The 16,778-nt window shown below is 35.9% G+C and overlaps 1 protein-coding gene and 1 long non-coding RNA gene across 2 annotated transcripts; one reads left to right on the top strand and one right to left on the bottom strand.

Annotated features, from left to right (window-relative positions):
- Positions 1-1,407: 1,407 nt before the first annotated feature.
- LOC126873457 (uncharacterized) lies at positions 1,408-9,710 on the bottom strand. The gene is made up of 5 exons (XR_007692407.1): positions 9,593-9,710; positions 8,621-8,740; positions 4,480-4,833; positions 3,988-4,118; positions 1,408-3,886 (listed from the first exon to the last, which is right to left on the bottom strand). It is a non-coding gene; the product is annotated as an uncharacterized LOC126873457 (long non-coding RNA).
- On the top strand, positions 4,840-8,251 carry LOC126873452 (facilitated trehalose transporter Tret1-like). Its single transcript, XM_050634301.1, has one exon. The coding sequence runs from the start codon at positions 4,936-4,938 to the stop codon at positions 6,082-6,084; it is 1,149 nt and encodes a 382-aa protein (XP_050490258.1). The 5' UTR covers positions 4,840-4,935; the 3' UTR covers positions 6,085-8,251.
- Positions 9,711-16,778: the final 7,068 nt, after the last annotated feature.

The following is a 16,778-nucleotide window of genomic DNA, read 5'->3' as shown; positions in this document are numbered from 1 at the left end:
TGATATTATATGGGACTCTGTGTTGCGTGTTCTGAAATACCGACATCGAAAAATATCAGTGTTTTTCATGCTCCCTACGATTCATAACGTTGCGTCGCGACGGTTGTAATTATCTGACAAGGGTACTCGCTACATTTCCATTATATGATCGTTTGAATGTGCTCCGTTTTATATACTTGGAATTAAGTTATGGAACTTTGTAAATGGTTATATAATATTCTGATGGATTGTAAAATTTAAAAATCTAAAAAATTACAATAATAAATTAATTCTCCTGATAATTAATCTAAAACAATAACATCAATTCCTAACTTTTAAATCAATGATTTAAATATATAATTGCATGGCATACTCGCTCGCGCGTATACTGGGTGCATGCAGGTAAACGTGCACTGGACAGCTCTTTCAATTTGTAATTTCACCTCTGCCTTGGTGACTGCTCGATGACTGCTCGACGTTTACATCGGATCACGGGAGTTGTCGCACCGTTGAAGCTTGCGAATCTGTTGGGGATTCAGTCGTGGATATGCAGTTCTGTCCGATTGGAACTTGGGTACTCGAACACGGATCTGCAATTTCACGTCCTCCGTAATTTTGTTCGGGGGGCGGGGAGGTGGACGTCGCACGTTCAGTTGGGGCCGTGCATTCATAATTCTGTTCGGTGGTCCCGGCCCGGCACGCCCATGGTTAAGCAGAGTCAGAACTCGGCATTCTTGCCAATAGGTTGAAGGTCAAGATCGATGTGTAATGTTAAATAACTCATGGGCGGATCTCGTGCGTAGTTACCTCCTCGTGGTGAGATCTGGTAACTGGCATCGTTTTCCAAAAATTAATCAGTTGACTAATCTTTGGAAAACGATACCAAGCCAAGAACTACGCTAATGCAATCCAGTTTGGATCACCAGAAGTCACGAAGAAAATTTTCGATGATCTAGATTGGACAGCAAAATGGAGCACCGTGGAACACCGTTGGTCCGATTTGAATCACCGAATGCCATGAAGAGAATATAGGATGATCTAGACTGGACTGCAACGTTGGACACCGTTGGTACAGTTTGATACACAAAATGCTACGAAGAGAATTTACCATGGGAGAATTTACCATGGGATATCGTAAGGATATCGTGGGATGTCATGGGACATCTTGGAATGACCTGGGACACCGCGGGACGTCGTGGAACATCTTGGGATGTCGGGGATGTCGTAGGACATCGAGGTACACCGTGGGACATCGAGGTACGCCGTCTGATCGTTATCGATAAATTATCGAGACGGTTTCATCGATAGATTGTATTACGAGTTTCTGATCGTGAATAAGATTACCTATACTTGATAATATATAATTAATTATTGGGTTGAGAATACAAAGATGAAAATAGGAAAGATTTAAAAATTCACATGTTTGTTTCAGATATATGAAATAGCAATTTTATTTAAAACTGATTAAACGATTCACTTAATTCTTATTACAGTACTTTACTATACAGTAATTTATTATTTTGATAGTGTGTGATGTTTACTGAAATATTGTAACAAGATAGAATTATATTTCGTTGTTAATATTGGATGTCCAGTTTTATATTTTATTTATAATTTCGTATAAGATTATAGTTTTAATTCAAACCAGTATTAAACTGAAATAGTAACTTCGCATGCGACACGAAACTGGTATGGAGAGATCATGCGACCCGCAAAATGTGAACAAGCACTGAATATCACGTCTATTCCTGTTCCTCGTCTGTGGTAAAATTGTTTTAAAAAAGAGAATGATGCGTTTCATAAACAATTATACTATTTATCTACTTAAACTACCTTATCTACTTAAACAGTACTGTTAATTATGCATGTATAATTAAATGCATGTATAAATTAATTAAATATTAAAGTACTTATTAGGGACGGATTAATGCTTCTAGGAAGCATTGCTTTTTAGCAGTAAAGCTACTCTACATAACCACTCACCAGACTCACAAACGTTCCTTCTAGATCCTGTCCCATCAAATTTGAAAAACTCTACCTGATAGAACATCTAATTTAATTTCAATACTATAATTAGAAACCTAAAGGTGTTTTCGCAAGCCCTGCATAATACGTACAAATCCGAACATAATAAAGGCACAGAGTGGCTTCGTAATTCTTACCGATCAAGAATATAAAGATTCCCTTAAACCTAGCTATAAAAAATGTAAAGGTTTCCTTATAAACCCAAATGCTATAATATTATAGTATTATAATGTTATAAATTCAAATGCTGCATTGTGATCGCAACGTAGCCCATGTTGTAACATAGAACAAAAATAACTAATAGACGAAGATGTGCAATTATTTTTGCTCATTTTAATTTTTATATTATAGGAAATATGTATCATATAATAGTTGGCATTCGACTGTTCTAACATTATAATTAGGACGTTTCCTAGATATAATAAGTACAAAAATATTATTGTTCCTATGTCGAAATATTTAAAATTAATTCGTTACATTTAAAGATATAACAAGGAGAATTAGAAGTGTTTATGTGTTGAAATAATGTCGACTGTATGTAAAGGGGAAGTATCCTCAGAAGTACCCAGTATGGTTGTGGCATTCGTGTAAATGGTACAAATCAATACGAAATCCGTTAATCGCGAGAATCAGTGTAAAGATTTCTTACAGTTGTTCTTACTTTGCGATAGATAATTACCAATGATCCTTCGTACAGTTTTTAAATAATTATGTGTGAACTGGATTCTACAACTTGATTTATTGAAAATCAATCGTGATTATATAATTGCGTGAAAGTACTCATTTCTGGCAGCATGACCCAGCGTAGGACGGTAAGCATTTAATATGATAATATGATAAATATTTTTGAAATTAACGGCTAGAAATTAAATATCGCAGAGTAACAAATCCTAAATTCTAATTCAACGAGAATATAAAAAAAGCGTCTGTTTGATATACCTATTTTCAGCGAATTTAACTATTATTCTTTTATTTCCAAATAACAGAGACGAATCCATAGCAATTAAATTTTTGATTCCTACGTCTCGATTTAAGGTTTTGGCACATAATGAAACGTATTAACATATCGTGTCGATAATACCAAAGAATCGTCTGAACCTACGAATATGATTCGATATTTAAAAGTCACAATAATCTTAAATCTTCAACACTGAATCTTGATCGAACGTGATCATTTAAAATTTTGAATCTTTCACCCTGATTTAAACTGTCACGATCCACCAAAACATAATGTTCAAAGCTTAAAACTGTTACCTCTTATAAATATCGAATCATACTCGAAGGTTCAAACAGTTCTTCGGTATTATCTATACGACATGTTAATATATTTCATTAATTACAACAAATATTTAAGAAATATATAAAAACCTCTCAAATTATCATTGATTTGGAGGACACTCAAAGTAAATGATTTTAGAAGAAAGTTTTCAAAAGTACAAATAACCTTTAGCAAACGTCAGTAAAAAAACTCAGGTACGTCTTCTATCTATAATAATATCAAATAACATCAAGCATATTTTAATGCTGTTGATAGAAATATCATAAATTGTATTTCTATTAAGATAGGAGAAAGACAATTTTTTAATTCCTTTGGAAAAATATTAATATTTAAACACGTATTAATATGTTTTCCGCGATTTGGATGTTATATTCGCTTAAAAGTTTGCTTAGACTCTCTAATTAGAATGGAATTACGATTTCTATTCTTAACAAAGGTATCTGTTTTCCAGGTTTCCAGAAGATCGTCTCAGAGCGATGATTTCAATCCTTTCCGTCCATCACCGGAAGAGGATGCTCTTATGGTCTACAACTCACAATACCGGCGATTCCTAATATCTATTATCGGTTAGTTTTCACTCTTGATATTGCGTCATGTATTTATCTGTAATTTTAATACGCAGAATGCAATTTACTTTGCCTCCTTGAATTGATATTTCATAGTGGCGTTCTTGAATTATTTCTCAATTCTAATGACTTACGTACCATCGTTTAAAGTTGCATTTCTATTCCATCGTACATTATAATAAATTTGACATTTCGATTCTGATATTCATCGCACTGATTCTTTATTATATCATAAATCGAGTACAGACTTTTATATATTAATGAGAAATCTGAAATCGAAAATATGTACATTATTACACATTAATATACCAAGACTAATCCCAAGTCTCTAACAAATTTTACTACATGTAGTATTTTACTTCATGTAGTATTTTACTTCATGTAGTATTTTTCCTAATGCACATATAATGCGAATGGATTAACAGATTAATGATAGAATAGTTAAGAAGTGAAACTAGTGGAAAGCATTCCAGCTAACATCGCGAAGAGTTCAATTACTTATAGCCTGCGGTATGTATTAATTATAAATATATTAACAGTATATGTTAAAAGTACAAATTTGCATAAATATATGCAGTGTAATTATCAAACGACCGCAATACAATTAACATATGCTATATATAGCATTACCTGTCTCTCATTCCAGTAATGCTAACCATGATCATAGGCGGTTCAGTCAACGGATGGACAACGATTTCTCTTTATTATCTAATAACCGGGACCGGCGGCGCTCCGCTGACGATAACACACGACGAATCTTCATGGATGGTTTCTTTGACAGTACTTGGTTCAATGATCGGTTCACTTGTGGCTGCACAGTTGGCCGCCAGCAGCTGTTCTAATATCTGCCTCGTATTATGCAACACAATGTTAACCATAGGCTGGTTCACCATCTACGAAGCACCTTACGTGAAAGTACTATACATTGCTCGAGTGATTCTCGGTATAGGCATTGGTATTGGCAGTACGGTAAATCCCATGTACCTGTCAGAAATCGTCGATATTAAATTCACAGGCATCGTAGGTTTTGTAACCGCAGCGAACGTATCTATCGCGTCAGTATTGTTCTACGTACTAGGACTCTGGATGATGTACAAGTCACTGCTGCTGCTTCTTGTAATACTATCCTTTATATGCTTCATGTCGATCAGGTGTTTCTCCGCACCTCGATATTTGTCGGTGACATCAGATCAAATGACGCAAGCACGGCAATCGATGGAATATTGCACCGAAAATACTCGCGCAGAGGAAATGGAACTACGTGCTCCACGGGCACAGACCAGATCCGAATTACACCAACAATCCGGATGCGATTTATCCTCACAATCAAGAAGAGATTTACCCTCACAATCCACAAGTGAATTACACCAACCATCCACAAGCGAAATACACCCAGAGTCCATAAGAGAAGTACACCCAGAGCCCACAAGCGAAATACACCCAGAGCCCGCAAGCGAAATACACCCACTAGGAAGAAGAAAATTACAGCTTGTAAATATACTCACTAAATATACCTGGTCAACCAAGCTGCGAAAAATACTACAACGAAGCAACAGAAAAGCTTTGTTTATCATGCTCGGCTTGATCATGGCACAACAACTTAGCGGAAACTTCATCACTATGCAGTATCTGCATGTGTTGTTTAGCAAAACAACGATTTGCCTCAAAACACATGTAGCGACGATGGTGGTCCTGTTTGCCGACATTATATCTAGCTCTTTACCCCACTTAAAAGTGGAATCTATTGGAAGAAGAAAACTTCTGATTCTGTCTACGCTTGGATCGTGTTCTACATTGATTGTTCTAGCAATTTATCTTTTGTTAGATCAACATAAGTTTGACGTTTCCTACGTCTCTATTCTTCCAGTTATCGACTTAATTATATTTCAATTAATGTTTTACATTGGTTTAGGTACGTTACCCAATGTTCTCCTACGCGAGTTATTTCCTACGGAACTAAAAGACTCCGTTCGTGCCATCATTATAATTTTCGATGGTATAATTGGTTTTACCGTGCCGAAACTGTATCAAGTGATTACCGATAATGTAGGATCGTATGCGATTTACTTTATCTTCACTATATCATCCTTCTTGGCATTTGTGATGGTGTTTATATGGGTACCGGAAACAAAAGGAAAAACATATCACGAGATTAAAGCGCTTCTAGTTGGTGAAAATTTGAATTCACCGAATGAAGAAATTAGCACCGATGAAATGGATAGTCGTGAAATATGACAGGAGAAAATGCACTGACAATCCATAGCACGGTGTCTCCATACTCGGAATATTTTATTTCTCATTTTTATTAGTATAACGATAAAGATCTACAATTTTATCACGATATGCAATTTTTGTAGTAACGTAGTTCTATTCGTTTGTACGTGTAATTTTAGAATTGTGTCTAACAAAGTTAGTGGTCATTTACAAACATATGTATTGCATAAATTGACTTGCATTGAACTCAGAGGAATACATGTTCTCGAACTAAACTTTTTATCCATTTCATAACACGAACAATGTAACAATACCAATTAACTCGAAATAATTGGACAACAGTTTGCAAAAGTAAGAAAAGTAATATATTAAAAAAGGACAAGGTGACATAATACTGATAAGAACAATTTTTTATATCTCAGCTGTTATCTATGCTGTTATTTGTTGTATGCAATATATAATTTGCAGCATAAACTTAAATCTAGCTCGAGTCTTTCTAATCGCAAAATAAAAAATAACTTAGATGAAATAAAAAGATAAACCGCGGATGCTATTCCCCGTGCACCGCTGTCCATTCGTATGTGCGTACTCGAGCAATAAACGTTCGTTTCGGAACCTACTTCGTACTCGCGACCACGACTGCGATATTCGAAAAATCGGTAGGCAAGGCTCAAGACAAATGGTATGCTCCATTCGTGATGCCAGCTTCGCCGTCGATTTTTCAAATCAAATTTCCTGAAACAGGCTGGACAAGTGAAATCGCGCCTACCCGACCAGAGACCGTGCCAACCTGCCTGGCCCTACCTACTTATAATTAACATTCACACCGTAAGGTAATACTACCTATCCTACCTAGCCCTATATTTAAAAAATAGCAAAACAGACAACACCAACACGCTCACTCCACGGTTCTCACACATAACCTGGGCGCAAGAGCCTACACTAGAAAGACGTCCCGGAACGCCTCCGATACCGGAGTTTGGCATACAACTTTCACACTCTAATGTACATTTTCCTGAAATCAATCGACGATGGCTAGCGATCATTGCGTAAAAATATTCTGTATATTCCAACTTTAATTATTCAAGTATATTTAAATTTAAATTTTAATTAAATACACATAATTGTATATATAATCATGTATATCTATCACCATCTAAAGAAATAATTTGAGTGGAATAGGTCGTCGTATTTTAATCGATGTAATTATCATTGTAGTTTAATACTGAGATTAGTAATATTAATATTAACATCCACTATACTCATTTACTAACATTGTTATTTCCAATGGTAATTGAATTCCAATTCCACAGCCTAACCACATACACACTCAGTAGAAAATACGTCGTGCACGATACGCTAACGCAACGTCAGTCGCTGAAAAAACTGTTAAGCTTATAGACTACTCATCATGTCCATTGCCTTCCTCCCACCCAAGACGCGCCTGGGCACGTGAGTGAGTGAGATCCTGACAATGAACATGGAAGGGGTTAAACCTGAAAATCCTATGCTAAAAATATGATTAGCCTATTTATTATATTTTGTATCTAACAGGCTAATATTCTTTGATTTTGCAATCTAATTTCACTTCAAATTTTAATAATTCTATGCTGTATTTTACTTTATTATTTTAATGAAAAATTAAACTATTATGCTAGAATGAAGGAAATTAATGAAAAATGTACATATTTATTAAACATAAATTAAGATTCAATGCAAATAATATTTATATGAATAAATAACAATGGACTCTAAATGAACTCTATTACTCGAAATATCCTCAAGCGATATCTTTATCAAAACACATTTTTAAAAACACAAAGAAACGTTTAAAACCCGTTTTGATTCTGAAATCAGCCTGTCGCGAAGTGTTTTCTTGCACGTGAAATTGGTAATATCCGTCATAACGGGCAGACAAAGTTATACTTTAACATATACTTCTCTATTTCATATTTTTATTGAAATTATGTGTAATACTGTGTATACTTAAATAATAAAACTGTTCCATACCATCGTTAAGTAAAAGATTAAAGTAAATATTACTTATAATCTTCATCAGCATTATAATAACTTTAATCATAATTGAATTTCCATATTAACGAAGTCTGAGGGTATCAGACTTCTTCACTAAAAAATACTTAAACGAAGTCATTTTGTCGTTTATTTCAATATTCATATATATATATATATATATATATTCATATGGATATTTGGACTTTATAAATATATAGTAATACTGAATATAATTTAATTTTATAAATAATTGTATTGAATATATTGTGTAATTTTCAATGATATGTATATATATATTAATTATATCTAGTAATATAATAATTATAAAATAATACATTAAAATGCGTTGTGCAAGAAAACCTATCCTGAATTAATAAATAAAATATAGACCAGAAAATGTTACTACTCACAGGTATAATAAATACCCGGGGTTACTATGCTCGTCAAAAATTCTACTTATACAACCAATCACCCGTGCTGATTCGGACCTTTCATCCTACGACATGATTGAGTGACCAGAGGAAGAAAAATGCATGCGACTCACTATTAAATGCGAAGAACGTTATCATCGATATTGTTGTATGCTGAAGGAAGTCGTGATCAAGCCGGAATCATCAATTCGGGATCATCGATTTCGATGGAACAAGTGAAGGCTAGAAGAAACCTGTAACAAAGCGTAGAATATTATAATTTGTTTTTAAAGACGGTGTCGATTACTTGAAAAGTGTAAAATAATGAAAACCTAATATTATTAATATTGAGAAAGTCCGATATTGCCACGGTAAAAGATTGTGCGGGAAATGCAGCAAAATTCAACATATTTACTGTAAATATGAAAATCTTCTGTGTTTAATTATTTACAAATATATTTTGGAATATACAGGTTAAAACAATGAAATAATTCTTATAATTCATTTATAACAAAGAAATTATTCGATATATTCGATCTAGCAATGCGATTTGTATAATTTTTTTTAATTGCATCCTAAAACTTTCCTGTCTTGCATCTTAAAAATCTTCATATTCTCAAAAAAAGTATGAAATTGTTAATTATATATATCATATATGTATCATGAAAAAAATAATTGTACACTAAATATTTTCAATGATTCAATGAAAAGACAATACAAACGTGATTGCTCTCATTAAAATGAAGGTAACATTACCAAATCATCGGAAGCCATCAAATTAATCGAGAATCGAGAATTTTCGTCGATATGTCGTTCTATATTTCGTTGCATATTTCCTCCATTGTTCGAATTTATATTCCTTTCGTGCCAACCACATCATTAACAAACAACTTGTACAAAAGAAGACAAATAATTTAATATAAATACACAAAAGTAGAATCAAATACATTAAAAAGAAATAACGATCGAATATAAAATCTAATTCAGACGCAAGAAGTATAAACTATCGATAAGCAGCAGTCAACGTACGATCAAGGGAAAATAAAAAAGAACCCAAAAGAATACTTGATTTTGTTATAATAATAAACGTATGTAATAAAACAAACCTGATGCCTCGTAGTAGTATATAAAGGCAGCAGGATAGCAGTACAAATGTGTAATACGCAATTGACAGAATACGTATCAGAAATGTCAATTCGTATATCTTCACGCAACAAGCTTCCATAATCGACTGCCCCGCAACTCGCAGTTTCGCCCAATAACTTTCGTACTGGGGTGGGGATGTTTCGACTGGCGGCAAATCGACCGCGTTTGAATCAACAAATGTCGCAAGTGTATCTATCTCGGAACATATCGTATTTCGCAGATAGAACGTCAAGCAACTACGTATATACATATGTACGTATATATTATACATTATTATACATACAGTGACTCATGAAAATATTTCAACATTAATGGTGTAATTTTTTTATAAATATGTATGTATATTGATCAGCGTTTTCGAGAAATATAGTTAGAAAATTCAATGGTACTTTATAATAAAATAAATACTTTTCGTATTATGCTTATCTATATATATATATATATATATATATATATAATCAACTAAAATAATCTGGTCGCGCCATCTATGATGAACTACTGATACTTTTACTACTGGTTAGTGTTCACTGATTCACTGCCAGATGGCTCCATTATATCCATAGGACCCTGCATTAATTACATGTATATAACTAATCAATTACAAAGTTAAAGTTTCTATTTAATCCGTAAATAATTCAAAAATTACGCTTGCAAGGAAAGTTTGATCTTTTAATTTGGTCATGAGGAAATTACTTCATTCCCTGCCGCCAGATGGTCATAGTATGTCCACGTTTCGATCAAATTTTTATTTCGTAAAAAAACTAATTAAAAGATTAATTTGTGAACTTTTATAAACGCGTCCCTCAGATTAGACCTTCGGCTCTCTTCCCACTTTCATTTTGATCCAGGAAATGCTTATATAAAGATTAACAAATTCCATATTACTCGATAGATACAAATTCTCGTTCGAATTTCATTTTCCGTCGGCTAAGCTCGAAACTAGCAACAAAATTAAACGCGAACATAGTTGGAAATATGTGCACCATCTTTCACACAGTTTTGCAAACGAATTTCCGTTTATTAAAGTAATTATTAGCAGCAATTGCAAAACTACTACTATCACACACTAGCTATACGATAAATTTAACTAATCACAATTTCTCCTATACATACATATCTCCTATCAACATGATTATCATCGAACCGGTGGAAACCTAATGAAAAAACCTGACGAAATAGATCTACTCGACTAAATTTTAACATCCATACGCGATAGATCACCAAGTTAAACCGCAAGTCCACCGGGAACCTAAGATAAGCTACACTGTGCTAGATTTCCACCACTGGCGTGTATGATAGATGAACCGTACGCTGATATCTTAATATTTAATATTTCCAACAATTCCATCGTCAACTTATCCCGGAATACGAAAATTCTTTCGAAATACGGAAGTTTTACGATTCGTCAAAAATTCTCTCTTCTATCGTGTCAAATTGCACAGCGTTAAATAACTACGTGATAGATGGGTCGCATGTCGATAGTTGTTGTTGGCAAGGGGGTTGCATTAAACCGTGTGGGTCGATTTGCGTATACGTATAGTTGTGGGTCGCTTTTACAGCTGCGAGGCTCGACGTGGAAAGCGCGTGCATAAGAGAGAACCCACAAGAGGACGCGACGAGAGAGAAAGAGGAAAAGAACGAAGCTCTGGCTTCGTTCTCGAGGAGAACCTTCAAGAGCTTGGCCCGCAGTTAATTGCCAGCATTTAATGAGCGCTCTTTGACGCGCCGCGCGAACCGCCGCTGTAACACTCGTAATGGCCGGTGCTTTTCTGACGACTCCGGCCTCTCTTTCTATCCTTTTCCTTTTCTCTCTGTTCGCGTGGTACAGATGTACCAGTTCTCTCCGAAGCTGCCAATGCGCGTTCCCTCTGCCTATACGCGGCTTGCCTGACTGGTAAATGAAAATGGCCACGTATTATCGAGCCACGCTCGTGTAATATACTTTAGTATAGGTTATTGCTATATAGGTGCATAGGTGGATACCCAGCCACCGACGAAAACCACTTTAACGATTGAGATATTAGCTGGCCAGGTTGCGCGAGAGGGAAGAGGATGACGAAACGAGCCGCTTCAACGATGTAGCCGGTCGCGGCTGATAGTTTTGTTGAATCATTGGCTCTGTCAGAACCGTTTGCCAGCGCTTTTTTGATCATGTTACGTGTGCTTCGTTCGCTACATCTATTGAATATACGTGTTAGATCTTGAGACACACGAGTTTTTACTGGCCTTTCTTAGGTCACCCTATCATAGATAGAGGCAATAGTCTTTATGGATGAATGAAAATATTTTTTCACTTATTGCACGTTGCATCAATTTCTTATTCTAGTTAAGACTGCGTAATCCTTCAAACCATTCGGTGGAATTACTACGAATAGTATACAGATATTATGATGAATCCAAAGTAGCTATTCATCGGTGCATTACGAGTCATTGCTGTGTAATAACGGTAAAACACATCTATATTAGTGTCAATACGTCGTTCGATTTCTGACAGCGCAATTTCAATAAAATGATTTGCATAATTCTTCATATCCACTTGCAGATGGTTCTTTGTTAGAATTTATTAATACCGATTAACTTGTAATTTGTAGGTTGTAAAATTTGACTCGTAACGTTGCTTCGATTGTATGGGATTTACCGATGGTTTGTCGCTATCCCCAGAGAGTTTCAGTTTTTCACTGAAATATTTGGAATCTCACTTTGAAGGGACACATGGTAGACGAGGCCTGCTGCTCGTGGAAATATTCCCGGAGGACGACGATTCACCTAATTGTCATCCATTCACCCCTTTTCTCGCGCTGGGACGCGGCTCACTCGTCTCCCGTTTCTTGGGACCGAGGCTCAAAAAGCGACAGAACCGGCACTATTACTTATGCATTGACGTATTTTGACAAGTCTCTCGGTGTCACACAGTGGAGACAGTTTACCCTCCTACTGACGCGACTATAGTTGGGAACAATTTGCTCGCGAGAACCTGGTGGGCGTGATCTCGATGACGATTAATTTTACGAGGAGCAGGACTTTTTCGGAGACTCTCTTCGGTGAACCGTATTCCGTATGCATTGAAACGTTTTAGTCAAATATTTTTGGAAAAGAATCTACGTAGGATTTGAAGTGCTGAATTTGTGCATTACGAGTGGAAAATAAATATAAATTAAAAGAAGAGGAAATAGAAGTTTACAACTGACGTTTCTACTGCAATCGTTTACGACTTAATTACGTTTTCTATCGAAAGAGAATTTCTCTAGCTTCAGGAAAATACGATAGAATAGAGCTTACATCGGAAGCTTACTCCATATTCGTCAGTTATTCCGCTTACTCGGTATAAAATTAAAGTTTAGACGAAATAACAAGATATTGAATTTTTATATAAATATATGTACGCGTCTACAACCGCATTCCACTGGAAATGTTTCTTTGTAGTCGTCCCGTTTTACACGAATTTCCAAGATATAGATGCCAGACATTTTCTTGAGAACTTCCGGTGAATCATTCCCGATAGACCGATTGATCATTTTACCTATAGACACCTGGAAACCTCTGGCCAGGTTAGATCTACGCGCAGATTCAAGACTGTCTTTGAGAATCACTCTTGGGACCAAGCGTTCGAAATTGAATGATCTGTGTTCGCTGATGATGGAACTAGCTCCTGAGAGTTTCGTTCTCACCGCTTTCCATTCGACTAAATTGTCTTTTTGTCTCGATATCGACTGTTCCGAGAATCCTCTATAATAGTATTATTCGTAGCTTCCCGAAAGTTCCAAATTATTTTGTATGTGTAGAGTTTGATTTAAAATTGAATAATTGAAAATATATATTTACACCTGTGGCCATTAGTATCTACGTATTGGGAAAGCTGATTGTATTAGGTTGTCCGAAAAATGTCTTTCTTTTACAGACCCGTCTTTTACAACGATGCATCTTTATACGAACACGAAACCTAATCTGTCGAACGTTGTGATCTTTATTTTGATAGAACAAAATGGATCATACGTGATTCGACAAAATAATATAAAACGGAAAATGTTGTGCATCCATTATTTCCTTACGAAACAAAAGAAACTTTTCGGACCACCTGATATTTAGTAAACGTTGAACACTCTGCGCTGCTATCGTTTCCTAATTATTTTACTACAAACCAGTTGCTTTATTCTCATAGCGCCTTATAACGTAAAATTTATTAGACTTTTCCGACAAATATAACGAATAAGTGTCGCGATGCTTATAGCCTGCAAATGTATTTGCATCATCATGCGTAACCTAATAACACGAAAGGAATTGACGCGTAATATGATTTAAGGGAGCAATGCGAACATTCGGCAGTTCTCCTCGGCAAATCCATTAAACGGGAAACACAGGAATACATTGAAAAGGGCAAAAGCGAGGGATGATGCCGAACCAATTAATTTATAGGACAGATGCAGCCACGGTTTCACTTTAATCAGAGCCGAGACTGAAGGAGGCTCGTGTACAGGCATTTTACGTGAAATTTATGTACCCTCTCGAAGAAGCGAAGAACGAAGCGCGGAGTCCACGATCGGACACGCTGTTGCACACGGCTGCTCGTCATTAGAGGGATAATGCATATCTTAATGATTACGAAACGAAACACTGACACGATGCCTGGATACGTAAGTGCACTGGTGAATGGCGACGAGGCCTGGCGACTCAGCCCATCCACAATCTTGCAACCGTCCCACGCTCCTGCAATCAGCTCCCCATAAACTACAATCACGACACGTGCTATCCCTGCGGTGGATCCTGCGCTCCCTGTAAACAGGCGATAGCTGCGAAGGATTAAATCCTCCGGAAGATGAATTCAAAACGCTCGCGGATCACGGTTTAACCGTCCAGCCGGTATACCGACGCTGTACCATGCAATTAATAGTGATTCCGCTATACTGTTACTGTGTATGTATAACGTATAGTCTGCGGATAACGTGATAATAGGTGTACGTGGATCGAAGATGATGTGTTAAAGCGATTTTGTTTTGGTTACTGCTTAGCCTGTTTCGTTAGCCTGTTTTTATCGGCAGCTGATTTTTACCGCGTGATTCAATTAATTGCGATGCGTTGACGAAGAATTGAACTTTTTTTTTTTTTAAACAAGATTTATTTCTAGCGTTTGGAGTATTTTATTTTGCAATTATAAACTACTGGTATATAGAGCTTGGTTATTAAAATGATTGGTAACAGTAAGTTAAAAGTGTATGTATGTACATACGTGGTTCGATGATGCGTTAAAATGATGTGCTTTTTTTGGTTGCTGTTTAGTTTGTTTTACGTATTCTTACTGTTAGTTGATTTTTATGTGCTGTTTTAATTAATTGCGTTGCATCGTAGTATCTACGATTGAATTCTTTTGCAGACTTGCTTCTGATATACTTGATTTTATTTTATTATTATAAATTACTATCGGAGCTGAATTATCCAGATCCATGATCAGTTCTGTAAAATGTTATATTTATTTAAAAAATCATAAATACTTTTGTAATTTGCTACAGCGGTTTCGCAGTTTTTCGTTGTTATCAGCATTCTTTCGTGTATTTTTCTTCTTTGTCCATGTTTACGCATCTCGGATTACGGTCGTGATTAACAGGTCACTATTGACAATAAATATTAACGAGGACGCGAAGAAAATAAAGCTGTAATGGCAATGCACAGGGTTCGTGTCTTAACGCGGCTGTAAGCCCTATTGTGTTGGATTATAACGCTCGTCCAGACGATTCCAGCTTGTTTTTCGGCTAATCTCAAAGGTGATTACACGCGAATCAGAGAAGATTCCTTTGTCGCAGCGGGGAATCAGCTCGACATACCTAACGCCCGAAGAAAGGATGAAGAAGATTGATCATTGACGTATTAAAATATGTCACGTGATCTCTTGAAATTTGTACTAGCCTTTGTATCATATAAAATATGTTTGAAGAGACTGAAAGAATTTATATCTTTGGTTACTTTTTACATCTGCTACGAATGTAATTAATTGAAGCTATTACGTTTGAAGATCACAAAAGAAGAACGTGATGGGATTGGAAACATTTTCTGTTTCTTAGAAGAAAGCAATTCTGTAGTTCAAAACCCTTTTAACCGGTCTCATTTTGGCAACAAAATCTTACAAAAATAAATATAAATGCTTTAGTACCTAATGTTACCTATTTAAATATTTCTGTAGGTTATTCCGTGTAACATTTGATTTACTAAAAGTTTGGCACGTAAAAACAGGTTTATGCGTCGATTTAGGCTGTTTACATGTTTACGGTAAACGCAGCACGAATGATTGCCACGATTCGTGTTGTTCTATTTACCGAAAGGAAAACAAATCTAACCCCAATCTATATATTCAAGGAAAGAAAATAATTTGTCGCCCCTTCTAAATGGAAATATTCCCTTAAAGCATGGAAAATGAGTCGCGCTTGTTCGACGCGACACGAAGATGCATCATCGATCCCTAGGGTTTCGCGATTCAATTAAACGCACGATCACTCGTCAAATACAATTCATTTTAATTAACGACGCGAATCGAATCACAGGCACAGCAACGACTATGACGTGTGCGAAATAGATTCCTCTGAACTTTACACGATCCCATTGATCGAATCACGCGACGCAGCTTCTACCAGGGTTACCAAGTTTCGCGATCAACGTTCTGATTTTGATAGACAGGGTCGCTGTCGCTACGAAAACGAACAAAACTTTCCAACGAAGATCAAATCCACCAAATGGAAGAAGAAGAGAAAATAAGAAATAAAATGAAAATGAAAATAAGAAATAAAGTTAAAGTATCCATACGTCCTATGAAAATTGTTCCTCGTTATCTACAGGTAGATATATTTTGTTCCTTATTTCACTAGCTCTTGCACACTATCATAGTATTATTCAAATCATACTCTCATTCCTCATATCTTTTCTCGCTGATCCTAAACTACCCAATAATCCCTCGTTCTTTCCTCACCGCTTATCGCATTAGAGTCTAAAGCTGTCTCGCAATGTACCCCAAATTTGATCATTCGAAGGTGGAGTTTCAAGATGTAGAAGCTTAGCTGATTCGTGTAACCCTGTGTTTTAGCACATTATCGAGAAACGATCGCGTTCGATTAAACGTCATTACATTTAGCTACCGATCCTACCTCCACCGGTCGGACATCG

The sequence above is a fragment of the Bombus huntii genome, chromosome 14, assembly GCF_024542735.1.
Source record: "Bombus huntii isolate Logan2020A chromosome 14, iyBomHunt1.1, whole genome shotgun sequence".
Taxonomy (NCBI): domain Eukaryota; kingdom Metazoa; phylum Arthropoda; class Insecta; order Hymenoptera; family Apidae; genus Bombus; species Bombus huntii.
Note: the sequence above shows the minus strand (reverse complement) of the source record. Positions and strands in the feature narration are given on the sequence as shown.

Bases quoted from the DNA above. Each gene is read 5' to 3' on its own strand.
- LOC126873452 (XM_050634301.1), top strand. From the start codon at position 4,936: ATGATGTACAAGTCACTGCTGCTGCTTCTTGTAATACTATCCTTTATA.